At 42.2% G+C, this 16,461-nt stretch overlaps 1 protein-coding gene across 1 annotated transcript in view; it reads right to left on the reverse strand.

Annotated features, from left to right (window-relative positions):
- Window positions 1-16,461, reverse strand: part of LOC109487901 — a 30,314-nt gene continuing 13,853 nt past the window's right edge. Inside the window, exons 3-6 of the mRNA XM_019792010.1 lie at window positions 12,922-13,026; window positions 2,821-3,039; window positions 1,176-1,302; window positions 1-914 (exon numbers count right to left, since the gene is read on the reverse strand). Coding sequence (XP_019647569.1) covers window positions 721-914; window positions 1,176-1,302; window positions 2,821-3,039; window positions 12,922-13,026 — 645 coding nt within the window. The 3' untranslated portion in view covers window positions 1-720. The remainder of the gene's footprint in view (window positions 915-1,175; window positions 1,303-2,820; window positions 3,040-12,921; window positions 13,027-16,461) is intronic.

The raw sequence follows: 16,461 nt of genomic DNA on the forward strand, positions 1-16,461 counted from the left end.
TTGTATCACGATTTGAAAGATTATTTCAGTTATCTGCCCTACTATACCTTGAACTTGGAAGCCATTTCCGAATTTCAGGAACAACATACGTTTCAAATCGTTGCTTAACGTAACCTTTTGCTAGAGTTGTCCAAAATTGTCAGATAACAGATACTGTGTACACCTAGTGTCAGTGTACGGTGGCCCAGAGGGACAATTTCCATCTATGCAAATGACATGGTTTGCGTAGACGACGAAAGTTGTCCTATAGGACAAGTGAACGTGTATCCTTTGACACATAAACGAACTAAAATATATTTCCTCCTGTATAGTATGATCTTATTTACAAGGACATCTTGTTCCCTTGCACCCACTCCACAACACCGTACCATGTGAATACTGAACGATATTTGTAAATAAAAATACAAAATGTCTCCTTACATTAAACTCTTTCCTTTAACATACATAAAAAATATGTGCATTACTGTCGTCGAGAAGATGTAGATTATATAAAAAATGAATAACTTTATACGGAATGTTTCTGCATTGCTAACCAATCAAGAGTCAGCTTAGCTGTCATGTTACCGTATTAGAAAATAAGTGCTAAAAAAAGTAAGAAGTAAAAAATAATTTAGGGCTTCCCAGTCTTTGGAAAATCAGAGGACGTAGATGAAAGAGGTGCCGCCTTTTCTCCCATACGTCGCTTGCTGGCCAATCAGAGCGTTTGTTACGTTGTGACGTCTAGAGGTCCACGTCGACTTCTGACGGGGCGTTGGATCGCCTGAGCGGCGTCCGGACCGACCCGTTCTCCGTGCCGTTCTCGTAGTAGTCGACCCGGGAGTGGTAGGACGGGGGCGCCTCCCCGCGGCGGGGAGGATAACTCCAGGGAGACGGCATCATCTCGTATTCGGCTAGTTCCGCTGGCAGGTAAGACTCTGTACAGGGAAGAACGAGCAGATTTATTCATTTTGTGCCAGAAAGGTAGCATGTTGAAGGTAGATTATTTGCTTGTTTCCGCTGTTGTTTATTTAGCAGTTATCAACACCTTTAGTTTAGGGACACCCTCTGCAAACTAATCACACTTCTTCATGTTTAACCCACCAAAATGGCGGACTCAATATTACGTCATGGTCCGAACAGGTTTAACCCACCAACATGGCGGATTGTGCACGTCATTGTCACGTGACTGCCCTTACCCTCAGGCATGAGTGCGAGCTGGTTGCCCGGGAGACGGCAGACGCGGTATGCCCCCTGCAGGGTGAAGGCGCCGTTGTTGGAGCGGCGGAGAGTCGGTACGGCCTGGAACCTGGCCTGGACCACTCGCTGTGAAGAGGGGGTAGAGTTAGCCTGACTAAATCTGCGCTCCTAGCGGCCGGCCCGGTATTACACCAGCCGCCCCCCAGAATACCAGTAGGTGTAATACCGGGCCGGCCGCTAGGAGCGCAGATTTAGTCAGGCTAGGGGTAGAGTCAGATGGCTTAAATCTTTGGTTGTGTACATTACATTCTAAGAGACTTTTAAGTGCAACTGAGTCCAAGATATATGTGTATGTTATATTACTAGTATTTGTTCAATGTGATGTCTAATATCAACTATTACTGCCTTTGCAGCCAGTGTTACGTTGTTTCAATTCCAAATAAGTAAATAAATAGATTAACAGTTGAGTTTGTTGACAATCCAAGATGTAAAAGAAAGGCACTTTCATTCTATAATCACATCATAAACAGATCGATGATATTCTCCTGACACTTCTAAAAATATATGTAAATTGTACTCTATCAATGTTTTAAAAATGTGCACTTCTCGGCTACCGTAGTGACAGGCTGAATAAAAGTTCTAAACGGGAACTATGCGGCTCCAGATGTCTTACTGAGGGACGACTGCGTGTGCAAGATGTCGGTAGCTTGAGGAATGAATCCCCTCTACTATATACTTCTCGGCTACCGTAGTTTCTTTACTTATTCGATTCGTTTGTTTGTTTGTTTGTTTGTTTGTTTGTTTGTTTGTTTGTACAAGGAGCTTATAGGGAAGCTCCTTGCACAGACAATGAATGAATGAAGACCTTTATTGTAAATACCCAGGGTTCAGTACAGGTCACAGGGAAGGCGTCACAGTTTGCAATGAATATATACAATGTACAAGCTAGTGCTAATTCTATGTACTATGGACATATAGTCCAATAATTACGATAATTTGGCTTCTTCTCGCTTCTTAGTAACGATGTAGATATAAGCACAGATGTGTTTTATAATCGAAGGTTTGTCTAAAGCCATTAGAAATATGAACTTATCTTTGTTGCTAAGATGTGTGAAATGGGGAAACATACATTGCAATTGTTTTATATAAAGCTCAGCTCTCTCTTCGTTGTATAAACTACATTCTGATACAAAGTGTTCCTCTTCCTCTATCCTATTCAGGCCATGTTGAATTGATTATATGGATGACATCCTCCGGGATCACCAAAATTGATGCGCGCGTGCGAATAAAAAAAAAGTTTTGCAAAAAAAAAAAGTTGTTTTCATTATGAAATCTACGTGGTCATGAGGGTTGAACAAATGGGACAGAATATGGTTTGGCGAATAATCTAGTCTTCAAGTTCATTTCTTTACAATTTCGTCTTTTTTCGTTTGATTTTGGCATTCTACGACATTGGTATGGTTTTTTTTGTAACTTACGGTATATTTTTGCTCATTTTGCAACTGTTTTGTACGATTTACAGTATGGTTGAAAACTTTTTTTTTAAACGGCCGAAAATTCATGCGCGCGCGGATATCATCCATATAATCAAATTAACATGGCCTTAGACAATAAGCTCTAAGCTCCTTGGTTTGTGTCACCTACCGGAGTCATCTCGGTGGAGGACCTCTCGCTGCTGGAGCGGGTGAACTCCCGCCGCTCCTCGGGGTCCCCCTCGCCCTGAGGCGGCACGGACACGCACACGTCCAGCGACACCAGCAGAGCGCCCACGAACGCTCCCGTGGCGTTCAGAAACGCGACGGCCACCGTAGCCAAGAACATCGCCATAGCGCCGCCACTGATGCGCCGCTGGAAGTAAACGTCCTGGAATAATGGGGGAAAATTCTTCATCAAAACAAGGAGGGTAAAGGAGGCCAACATCAACGTCACAACTTGCAGATATTATTAATACCATAAGGCCACACCGCCTTAATTTTAATTCGCTCACAATCCTTCATTTCTAAGTGTCAAACGTTTCGCATGAACATACATCTTCGAATGTTTTTTTAGCAGCCGTCTAGAAATTAATAAAATATGTCTTTCGTCTTGCTTCCAGGCTAAACAAAGGACGCTTTGAAGTGGCACTACAAGATGTCGACCGGAAACAAACCAAGTCCTTATTATAGTCACAGGTGTCATTTGTGTCGTGTCTGTAGATAATAGATGATAGGTCTGACACCCATTTTTTACATCACAAACGGAGACGTCAGCTGCGCACTTAAAACCTTTCCCGCGGGCAAAATTATACAACACACGTTTAGTAGTCTTATTCCTCGCGTTGGACTGTCCTCGTATTTTGACAACCAAGCGCCGCTGCATATTTTCTTTGTACATGTTTGATAAGGCCACACCAAGTAAATTTTATGGATGACGTCTGCGCGCGCATTGATTTCGGCCTGTTCCTAGAAAAGAAACACAAGAAATTCCGCTTCCTGTTACTATGACCAAAGATACGACAGTGGGATAAGGGAAGATGTGATGAAAGAAAAGAAACAGGACAGGACGACAACTGCTGTTCCACCTGTTTTATTGCTGTTTTGATGACGAATAAAAGACTTCTTGCTTGTTATACTGTGTCACTTCATTCAACCTGTGTCCCAACATTTGTCGTCTCTTAGTATATTTCTAATCTAGGCCCATTGTTTTTAGGGCCCTTCTTGGTTTTTTTTCGCCCTCTCGTATTAGATTTAGGGTCTCCAAAGGACGTCATCCATAAAATTTACTTGGTGTGGCCTAACCTTTGATGACCTTTGTACATATATGCAGAATGTGGGACTATTTAACCTTCAAAGAAGAAGTCAAACCTCATAATACTTTAATAGCTAGCGTATTGTGTTGTACCGAATAGTATATTTGACCGTAAAAGAAGTTAGCGTTCGGGCATGATTTTGCAAATAAAGAATTATATATACATATGCCAAATCAACACGATAAAGCTGAGAAACATGTGTCCTGATTCAACAAAACAAACAGGCAGATCAAACCAATTTGTCTGTTCCTTTTGCATAATTCTAACATATTATGTAACATTCGTGCTTCCATTTTTACAATTAGGCCACACCAAGTAAATTTTATGGATAACGTCCTTTGGAGAACCTATATCTAATGCGAGAGGGCAAAAAAAAAACAAGAAGGGCCCTAAACAACAAGATGCCTAGATTAGAAATATACTAAGAGACGACAAATGTTAGGACACAAATTGAATGAGGTGACACAGATCAACAAGCAGGAAGTCTTTTATTCATCATCAAAACAGCAATAAATCAGGTGGAACAGCAGTTGTCATCCTGTCCTGTTTCTTTCATCACATTTTTGCAGGCCTGCAGAAACAAAGCATGTGCTCTTTACCCATTTCGTGTTACGGGTTTCACGTCAATCTAACGATTTGCGGCACTGTCGTGACTCTTTGGTCATGGTTACAGGAAGCGGAATTTCTTGTTTTTTTTTCTAGGAGCAGGCCAAAATCAATGCGCGCGCGGACGTCATCTATACAATTTACTTGGTGTGGCCTTATACCACTTTTGTGTTCCCCAGTGTTCCCCATACGTTAAGCTGTAAAGTAACGCCTGTCACTTTGATATTGGCAGTCTTTCTAGAAACTCAAGGACGCCATTTTGGATAGACAGATGGACCAACGTTTCGCTTGATGTTTAACTGTTTCAATACTGTCTTAAAGAACATCTTTTTTTACAATCTACACTTTGGTATATGACACTGTTGATGTTTAGGATGTTGTAATTAGTAATAGTTTATGTACTGTGTATTTGTATTTGTGTGTGTATTATTATGTGTATCCAGGATTACCTGAAAAGCAGGCCAAAATGGCCTGAGTTGTAATTACTGGTTAAACTAGAAAGGCCAATATTTGCTTTGGAGCAAATACAGCGATGGGTTCACCACATTTTACGACATGGCAGGGAAAGAATGAGAAACACAAGGGAAAACAATGATTTACATTGATATAACTATAATATGAAGTAACATACAACTAAAACAACAGTTGGATAGCTATTCCCTACTTTATTGGTTAGGATTTTTAATTGCATAATGCAAACTGTTGATTTTCAAAATAAAAAAACAAACGTTCATGCCCCGCATTCCAATGCTGGAGCAGAAAAGCTTGAAATACCTACCAAAACACTTGAATAAAGACATACTGTCAGTATGGAAATGCTCTGTGCAGGTGTTAATCAAGTTAAATCCCAACAGCCAATCAGCAAGAAATGCTCTGTGCAGGTGGAAATGCTCTGTGCAGGTGTTAATCAAGTTAAATCCCAACAGCCAATCAGCAAGAAGTATAGAGGAAAGCTGCATGCCTATTGGTTGATGCCCTGCATTCCATTGTGATGACTCATGCCCAGACGTGGTAAACACGGCACACTAACACAGTAATACATTTGCTATAACACAGCCAAAAAACTCAAATAAAACCATTCTAAAAGCGTGTATCACAAAAATTTAAAAAACGCCTAGGGGTATTTGCCCACTGTACCTCCATACCAAATTTCAGGACCTTAGGCCCTAAAATGAAGAAGCTGAATCCATTTAAAAAATGGCAGTGGTGTGGTGAACCCATAATTAATAAATTGAAATTGTATATCTTTAATCTTATCCGTTATCATACCGTATGTAGTTAGTGCTATATGTGATTGCCAACGTTTTATAGAAGTCTGGAATATCTAAAAACAATGTCCTCCCAAAGTTGACATGACCAGCGTTAAACACATTCCAAAGCCGTCAAACTGATAAGATCGGGAGAGTCCCAGGGGTATTCAGTAACAGGTAGGTTTTGGGGGAAACATTGGCAGAACACTGTGCGATGTGAAGTCATTACACAGCACGTGCTCAAACATACATTGTCGTAGCTAACGTGTCATGGAGATGACTGTGCAATTTGCCATCGGACCTGTTTAACTAGCTTAGGCCACACCAAGTAAATTTTATGGATGACGTCCGCGCGCGCATTGATTTTGACCTGTTCCTAGAAAAAAAAACAAGACATTCCGCTTCCTGTAACTATGACCAAAGAGTCACGACAGTGCCGCAAATCGTAAGATTGACGTGAAACCCGTCACGCGAAAACAGGACAGGACGACAACTGCTGTTCCACCTGATTTATTGCTGTTTTGATGATGAATAAAAGACTTCTTGCTTGTTACACTGTGTCACCTCATTCAATTTGTGTCCTAACATTTGTCGCCTCTTAGTATTTTTCTGATCTAGGCCTCTTGTTTTTTAGGGCCCTTCTTGTTTTTTTTTCGCCCTCTCGCATTAGATTTAGGGTCTCCAAAGGACGTCATCCATAAAATTTACTTGGTGTGGCCTTAGATCTACAGCGTGTTGCGTGCTTGTATCTTATTATATAAATAATAACTTTATTTGCAAAATCATGCCCGAAGGCTAATTGCTTTTACAATCAAGTATAATACTCATTGCAATACAGTAACAGGAGACACGTAACAACTGTCTGGAAAAAACTTCTACTTCTACTACTACGATAGTTATTATGGGGTTCGACCTCTTCTTTGAAGGCAGTGGATAATGCATAGTCCCACATTCTGCATAATTAGTGGGTTTTGTGATCTTAGTAGAAATGCAGTTTTTTTTTGTAATCTTCTAAATGACGAAGGATGGAGAAATTGTTGTAACTGTATGAAATAATCTGTTTCTTTCGGTCTCATAGTGAGGACACTGGCTAACAAAATGTATTTCATTCATTGTACAATATTTACATATTCTCTTAAAATAGCTTTTAAAAATTATAAAACTCATTAGTCACATAATGGTCACTCCTTTGCCCAATGGTTATTTTTCGTTATTTTTATAAAAAAAAGGACAGACGGATACACTACCGTTTTCGACATGGTAGTTAAAAATTTAATCTTTCGTATTTGTTAAACAGACCTCCACTTTCGATGCCCCTATATACTAGTATCTTGCTTGTTTGACACCCAGTACTCATACAGTACGGAATACGATACTATATATATATATATATATATATATTAAGCAGGGTTCGAGGTTTTGTTTTCCGTTGTCAGGCTGAATTTTATTTGTTTGTTTTGCATAAACGATCACGATGTCAAGGACCTCGCCAGAATTTAAAAATGTTGATATTCCAAGGAGTATTTTTCGCCTGAAAGTCTACCCTGTAACATTGGACGTCGCTTGGTGACCTGCGAACCTCGGCCGGTCCCCAAAAGTCACACAGTGACCGAGAGGACACTGGCCATGTTACTGGTGACTTGTTGGGTGAACTATTACATACCCTCCTGGGTGGCGCCAACTTTAAACCTATAAATCTCTATCATGACTCAGCTCCAGTTCTTTATCCCAGTTTAATAGTAAATACAGGTTGCGTAAGGCCTGATAGATTATTCTTAAGCCACCCAGGGCGTAACCCAAGTCTCATCCTTTTACACTGGGGCGTGCCTGTCTATTCGCTATTGTGACGCGTTCCTTACCTTGACGTGCTCAATGTTATCCCTCAAACACATACCGAAATGACAAATCACAGTTCTACTGATAAGGCCATAGCAAGTAATTTTTATGGATGACATCAGCGTGCGCATTAATTTTCGCCTGATTTTGGAGAAAAAAACAAGAAATTCTGTTGCCTTCTGGCAGTGGAAGACAACTTGGAGAGGCGCTACGCTCCCCGGAGCATGCGGTCCTGAGTGAGTGAGTAAGTTCTGACAGTGCCAAAAATGGGCAAAGACGTCTGTTGCCGTGCCGGAAGGTAGATGGCAGATAACTATGAAGAGAGGAGACTAGAAAATGCTCTGATTTAATGTTTTGTTTCTTACTTTGCTGCAGTGATATGTGATGCTGGCTGTCTATGTGTGATGGTCCCACTGAATCAAAACCATTTGTACAATGATTGAGTCAAAATTTTAAAATGTAGGAACCTTGTTTTTTTCGGCCCGCCTTGTTTTTTTTCGCCCACTCGCATTAGATTTGGAGTCTGCGGAGGATGTCATCCATAAAATTCACTTGTTGTGGCCTAATCATGAATACCAATAGCGCACATATTTGTTTACAAGACACCGCCTGTTGTACATGGGATTTGAACCCACAACCTTGCGGAGAAATATACTTGCTGGTCATAACATCATCTACAAGCTGATGTTTTGATCGATGGCTGCAAGATTCAAATTGGCAAGATAGTGTCATTGGCAGGACAGTATCCAAAACGTCTTGATGGCGAAAAAAATACCAGTACAAAAAAAATAGCCCAATGATATTGCCTAAAACACGTCAAAAATAAGCTGAAGCCTAAATTTGTGCTTGGAGAGTAGCCATATCACTTCTTCGTGCAGTCGAAGAAAGGAATCTAATACTGAGAATCAGTTGTCACAAATTACGAATCGAATCAGGAAGACATAACCGCACTCCTCTAGAACAAAGAACCTGTCAATTCTGTAGTTTAGGCAAAATAGAAGATGAAATACATTTCACCATAGATTGCCCCTTGTATAGTAAAGACAGATTTATATTTTTTGGCCATGTATTAAGTATATTTCCCCACTTCAGATATTTCACTAGTAAAGAGAAATTTGTATTCCTTTTAACGTTTGCTAAACCTACTCGAAGTAATCTCACAGCCGCATATATCCATACAATCACTACTAAGCGAGATAAAGCCGAAAAGAATAGAAATTAGACATTTATTTACACTCTTATATGTTCATATGTATGTAATGTATATGTTTATGTTGATGTTCTGTACCCATGCGACCTGTACTTAGTTATGTAGAACACAAATGTACAATAAAGGTCTTCATTCAATACTTCATCGTCCTTGCCCTTGACCATGCATCTATTGCCGAAGGGTGTCCACCGCTGTATCTACTGTCTTCAGCCCGTTGCAACTGTTTGACGTCAACCACTTAACACCTTATCTTGTGCATCTGCAAAGCTTTATACAATTGTTTTCTTCGTTTAACAAATTTCCTCTTTTCTTCAGTAGCTAGTGTACTACTACGTCTATGGCTAGGCCCAGCCTTGACACTCTAGTATCACACTGCAACCTGTTAACCCCTGTTTGACCCTATAGATGAGCTAAATTACAGCTACAGATATATAGCTAGCTCGTAAAAGGATAATAAATTAAGCTTCGGTCACAACCCGCCGTCCGGGCTTTTTGTCCGTACGTTTTTTGGCAGGCTACGTCTGCCACGTTTTTTCTGAAAACGTGGGGAAGGAGTGGCGTCTACGCACGTCACTCGCACGTCACTCGTACGTCACTCGCACGGCTGCACGCCGCACGGCACGTACGGGGCACGCGCGTCGCTCGTACTCGCAAGCACGGGTGGTGAATCCGCAGACCGCACGTAGAAAAAGTTTTACATGCACTTAAAGTTCTACGTATACGGCGTATCTGCGTGCTCCCAAATCCGTAGGATTCCGTACAGAGGCGGTACTCACCACGCACGGATGCCCTGCGTTTGCCCACGTTTTTGCACGTAGACAGCACGCACAAGCACGTACGGCGGGATGTGACCGTAGCTTTAGTGAGCTTGTGACTTTTCCCGAGTTTAGAACAAAGAGTGCATGGTACAGAATTACTTGAGATTACGGGCACGGTGGTTGGCTTAAAATTAAGTTCTGACATCAATTGATCGTCCGCCATTGCGACCCATCTATACGCATTTTTTTCTAGCCTCCAACAGACTCCATGGGATGCCAATAAAATACTACGATACAGCTCCAAGCAGAGGTTCTAGCGTTGGCTTATGTCGACGTCAGACGTATTTTTAGGCGATTTCATAAGGCTTCTTTTTCGTACTACTGGTATCCTTGTATAAGCCTTGGTCACATCCCGCCGTGCGTGCTTCTGCGTGCTGTCTACGTGCAAAAACGTGGGCAAACGTAGGGCATCCGTGGTGAGTACCACCTCCGTACGGAATCCTACGGATTTGGGAGCACGCAGACACGCCGTAGAACTTTAAGCCTCGGTCACAACTCGCCGTGCGTGCTTTTTGTCCGTACGTTTTTGTCGTGGCTACGTCTGCTACGTTTTTTCTGCAAACGTAGGGTGGCCGGCCGAGGGAGTACGTCACTCGCACGGTTGCGCAAGGTGTACGTACGTGGTCTGCACGACACGCCTGGCCGTCAGCGGTTGCGTGCATCGTACGTTGCGCAAGTGGTAAGTGAGTTGTACGTGCTTACAACGCACGATCTCTGTGCGATTGCTACGTTGCCCCGTACAGGCCGTACCTACACGTGCGGCGTACGCACGGTTTCCTTACTCACTCGCACGTTGTAAGTGCGTGCACCTCCTGTTAACTTCATCATCACTAGCCGCCCTGGTGTCTTCCGCGGCCCGTTTCTTTGGGTCTTGTCTGGTAGTCTTCTTCTGAGCCTTCCTGGGCATCTTGGAGACGAGTTGGCAGTCGCCGGTCAAGTCGTCTTTATATACTGTAGAAATCAGGTGCGTTGCACGTGCGTTGCACGTGCGGAGCACCTGGTATGGTGCACGTGTGTTCTGCGTGGTCATTGAGCAGGTCAACTGGGAAGTGAGGAGTAAGCACGGATGACGCAAGCACCGTGCGTGGCACGCACATGCTTCGTGCGCTGTCCGTACAGCAATTGCACGTGAGAATAGTGAAGTTAGACTCACGGAGTCCGTACGTTGCACGCTCATAGGGTGTACGGGGCACGCGCGTCGCACGTACTCGCACGCACGGGTGGTAAATCCGCAGACCGCACGTAGAAAAAGTATTACATGCACTTAAAGTTCTACGGCGTGTCTGCGTGCTCCCAAATCTCACCACGCACGGATGCCGCACGATTGCCCACGTTTTTGCACGTAGACAGCACGCAGAAGCACGCACGGCGAGTTGTGACCGTCGCTTTAAGTGCATGTAAAACTTTTCATGCGTGCAGTCTGCGGATTCACCACCTGTACGTGCGTGCCTTATACAGCCTATGAGCGTACAACGCACGTTTTCAGAAAAACGTAGCAGACGTGGCCTCCCAAAAAAACGTACGGACAAAAAGCACGTACGGCTGGTTGTGACCGAGGCTTTAACCAAACCACTGGGCGGTGTATTGGATACTGCCTTACCAATGATATCGTGCCAATTTGATACTGTCTTGCCGTACTGTCTTGCTAAGTTGGCACTGTCTTGCAATTATAGCCACCAAAAGATCTGCTTGGAGATTCAACTGTATTGACTAAACATAACACCATAGTGAGCCGCCATCCCCCTGTCCTTGTGACCAGTTGTTGATTTGGTAAGAATGACTTCTACATCTGTTGCACCGATAAGTCATCGGTCAAATAGAGCTGTTTCTTGTATTTTTAACAAAATAGTATGATTTTCATTAACAAATTCTAGCCCCTGAAAAATTCTAGCCCCTCAAATAGAGCTGTTTCTTGTATTTTTGACAAAATAGTATGATTTTCATTAACAAATTCTAGCCCCTGAAAAATTCTTGCCCCTCAAATAGAGCTGTTTCTTGTATTTTTGACAAAATAGTATGATTTTCATTAACAAATTCTAGCCCCTAAAAACTACCATTGCTATAAGTAGGACAGCCTTGACATTCTAAAACTCAACTTCCTTGACACCGAACACTATAATCTGGTCACCTCTGTTTGACCCTTACCTACAGCTACGGCTAGCTCGTAAAACTGATAGTAAATTTGTGAGGCTTGTGACATTTACTGCGTTTAAGACAAAGGATGACCGGACATGACTGTATGAAGTTATGAGGCACGATGACAGTGTTAAAATTGATGAGCGTCTACTATAGCGTCCCTAGACTGGATATACCTCCGATCTGAGGGTGAAGGCCGAAGGGAGGTAGATCGAAGGGGTATAGCTTTAACGACTGAGGTCTAGGCTACAGCGTCCCTTCCTGATAATTTTTTTCTAGTCTCCACCAAACTAATTGGGTTGCTAGGCTATACAACTGGCTATACAACTTCCCTTTATATTATAACACTGTTAAAATATAACATCTTGGGTTCCTAGATGTATAGAGTCAGAAGGTAACACCTACGTATTACTTGTGGACCCTAATACACATTGTAAGAATTCCTAGGCGCAATATGTTGCACCTGTCGGCTACTAATACTAGACAACGCGTTGTAACTGTCTGTCAGGGTAATATACTCTCCAAGCAGAGGTTGTGGGGCAAATGATCGTTTACATTTTTATATATGGCTGTTTTTTTTGTCCTGACCCCCACTAACCACTGCCGCACGTCGCAGCCACAGAGGACAAGGGGAGGAGTAGTTCTTTGAGAAATGTGTCAAAGTCCCTCCCCGTGCCCCTATTTCCCACAATCTGTGAACTGGTAGCGGTAATACTTTTACGATGCCGCCCAGCGCGCTGTAGTGCAATTCGGGCCCGCGCAGTCAACCACACATGCCTTATTAGCATACCGCCAGCTGACAGCGACAGCACTACAACGTAACAGAGTGAACATGATTACGTACAGAACTATACCAAATAAACGTTCGAGATCTACAAAATAAATATAAATTTGATTTTCAAGACATAATGAATTATTAGTTTTTTTACATTTACATATATTCATATATTTTGGTGTTTCTGGCGATCATTTCTGTCCTACCGTTGTGTTTGGATGCGGGCCGCGGACCTTCTCTGGCTAATGGATACTGTCTGGCCAATTTGATACTGTCTTTTTGTCACCGAGAGGGATCTGCTTGGAGATTAAGGGTACTAAACTTACCTGGTATTCCATTTCCTTGCCCCTGAAGAAGCCGACCAGACTACAGACAGCGCACGTGATGGTGGCCAACATGGAGAATACGGACATCCCCACGTATAGCAGCTTCTACAGAGGACAAAAAGAACTCTTTATTGACAGCCAAAACAGTTTCTCAAGCAGTTGAACATGATTTTGGAAACCCAAAGCCTTCCATTCATCCCAATTTAGTATCTACACTCTTTGCACAAATTGCTGCTAGTTAGGAATGTCTTGATTTTCTTATATCATGTATTATAGTATTGTACCTTGTAACCAGTTAATATGTTATCTTTATTTCAGGTCTTGTATTTACAGATTTCTTATTACATGTTTGTCCCCACGTTCGTATATGTGGGTTATCTAATACCAGTTTTCACTGCCTTGATAACCTGTGTCTTGACCTGTTGTCAATGCCAATAAAGAAAGAAAGAAGAAAAGAAACGGTCAGACGTTTTAGGTAGCATCCACTACCTTTCGTCAGTGACACTAGATAATTTGAGCAGATAGACTGGTTTGTAAGCAAGAACTGTTGATTGACATGCAAATAAATGAAAACATTTTTAACCTCTAATTATTGACACAACATAAATGACGCGACTTTCATAAGGTCTGCTACAACTATACTGCAACTACAAACAAACAAGTTCTTCTCACGAAGTTATTACATACATATCAACAGGTTGAGTTTAACGTATCGTTTACACTACTAATTCCCAGCCCAGGACTCGGTCTGGTAGCTTTCAGGCACGATGATATAAAAGACAACAAATCTAAAAAAAATGTTGGGCAAGAAATAATCATGAGTACGATATGTGTTTATTGTTGATATGAAGTGTTTTTTTTTCGTTCGCACAAACACGGACGTGCCACGTGCCATTTTTACATGTGTTTGACTATGACTATGTACATAGTAAGGCCACAGCAAGTAATTTTTATGGATGACATAACCGCGCGCATTAATTTTGTAAAAAAAAAAACAAGAAATTTTGTTGCCCTCTGACAGTGGTCAACATGCCGAAAATGGGTAAAGATGTCTGTTGCCATGCCGGAAGGTGGATGGTAGATATCTATGAAGAGAAGAGACAAGAAAAGGCTCTGGATGAATGTTTTGTTTCTTACTTTGATGCAGTGATATGTGATGCTGGCTGTGTATATGTGATGTTCCCACTGAATCAAAACCATTTGTACAATGATTGAGTCAAAATTTTGAATTGTAGGAACCTTGTTTTTTTCGGCCCGTCTTGTTTTTTTTTGCCCGCTTGCATTAGATTTGGAGTCTGCGGAGGATGTCATCCATAAAATTTACTTGGTGTGGCCTTATGTGAGAGCATGAAACGACTGTTTACTTTTAAGTTTTTGTTCCGTGAATCACTCCGCCCCGGGGCTGAGCGATGTGACCAACCGTAACGACTGTTACACCTCCTCTCACAGACGTCGCACGACAGGTGCACAATAGGTATGCGACAGTAAATTGAAGGGCGACATTCCTGTCATAGTCTGGAGTGTGTCGTACATTCAGCTGTACGTTTTGTATCTGTATCTATATAGCCGGTATAACCGCCTTTCGGCGTAACACACCAGCTTCGCAGGCACGCGACGCGGCGGCAGCTGGCTATATTACACCGATCGACTTGTTACACCTAACCCTTGAACATCTAACTCCAGACATTGTTTAAAGCTATCTAATGATAATGCCCCTACTGTACTTGGTGACAGCGAGTTCCACTCTGCCATAGTTCTAGGAAAGAATGAATTCTTGAACACCTCAATCCTTGGTTGATAACTCTGGTACTTGAAGGCATGGCTATTTTTTGTTCTCTTCTGGGCTGGTATTAGGTACTTAGTAGTTGAGACATCCACCAGTTTATTAGTTTTGTGATGTAAAGATGCCACGTAGCCTCATACAAGCCACTAACGTTTCACAAAGACTGTTACAAATATTCATACTTTCCACAAACTGTCAGAGATTGGAACATTTTGCCCCAAGAGATAACTGATACTGCGGAACCTACGAAGTTCAACACTGCAGTACTACAACACCTGAGGACGCAGCAATAGCGCATCGCACAGCTCCCCTGCACGCTTTACCCCAATCTAGGGGTGTTGTGCAGTACCCAAACAAGACAAGACCCTTCCCCTAATCGTAGAAAATCAGCACAAAAGTAGTAGAACGTCGTAAGGCCTCACACAACAGACTTACAAAATGGTCCTGATGTGGACAATTACAAACGACGCTGAAAAAAACAAACTTTCTTTGAACCCATGTTTGAACCTCTACGACAGCATTTCTCATCGTAGGACGAAAATTGTATCTATCATGAAAGTTCATCTGTGTTGGTAGTAATCATAGTAAACCGTAACTCTCGCGAGATCACGTTTTGAAGTGATTGGTCATTAATTATCCTGATGAAGGCGACAGTAGTCGCTGAAAATTTGATCCCTGTAAATAGTGTGTTGGAATAAAGTTTAACGTTTTACTAAGAAAATTGTATCTGTACGCCAAAGGCGCTTCACGCCTCAATTCAATAAAACGGCGTCCGGAAATTCGACCTATGACCCCATCTTAAGAGCTATTGTCGACACATCAATCAATGAAGACTTTTAATAGCATCTTTAAGAAGGAGACGCCGAAAGACGCCAGCTAAAATTTTGAGAAACTGTTGTTTTCTAAGCAGATAAGTGTGAGTCCAATTCATCCCAAACATCGAAAGGCTAAACTGAAAAATAGTTTTGAGTTGAAACCCTAAAATTATACAGGTTTTTAGCAGCTGTTGTCGGTATAGCCTGGAGGTCAGGATAAATATCGTTTGATCTTTGATCTAGAAGTAAAGTCATCATGAGTCACAGGACATGGCTTCTGGACAAGACAACAGAGACATAGTGTGTGCAATATGGACACACACACACACACACACACACACACTACCACCCCACACCCACACACACACACACACACACACACACACACACACACACACACACACACCACCCACCCACCACCACACACACACACACACACACACCACACACACACACACACACACACACACACACACACCCCCACCCCCCACCCACACACACACACACCAAGTGATTGGGAACTGCCATGGCAGTGTGTGTTTATACAATTTCTTGTATGTTTATGTTTATGTTATGTACATATGTGATTTTATGTACTCCTTGTTTACAAACACCTTTGAGGCTTTATGTACATGTATATCTCTCCTATGGTGGTATACGATAAAGGCATTGAATTGGAAACACAGGTACACAGAATAACTTCAAAGTTTTATACGTAGAGGTAGTTACAGAAAAGTACTAGATATGATGAACAGCGACAAAATCTTCAGTTTTGTATGATACCTTTCATTCCCCGTTTCACACACACACACAACACACACACACACACAGACACACACACACACACACACACACACACACACACACACAGACACACACACACACACACACACACTGGCATACACTTACATACAAAACTAGAATTCCGAGATCTCATACCTC

This window comes from Branchiostoma belcheri, unplaced genomic scaffold (genome assembly GCF_001625305.1).
Source record: "Branchiostoma belcheri isolate BF01 breed outbred unplaced genomic scaffold, Haploidv18h27 scaffold9, whole genome shotgun sequence".
NCBI lineage: Eukaryota > Metazoa > Chordata > Leptocardii > Amphioxiformes > Branchiostomatidae > Branchiostoma > Branchiostoma belcheri.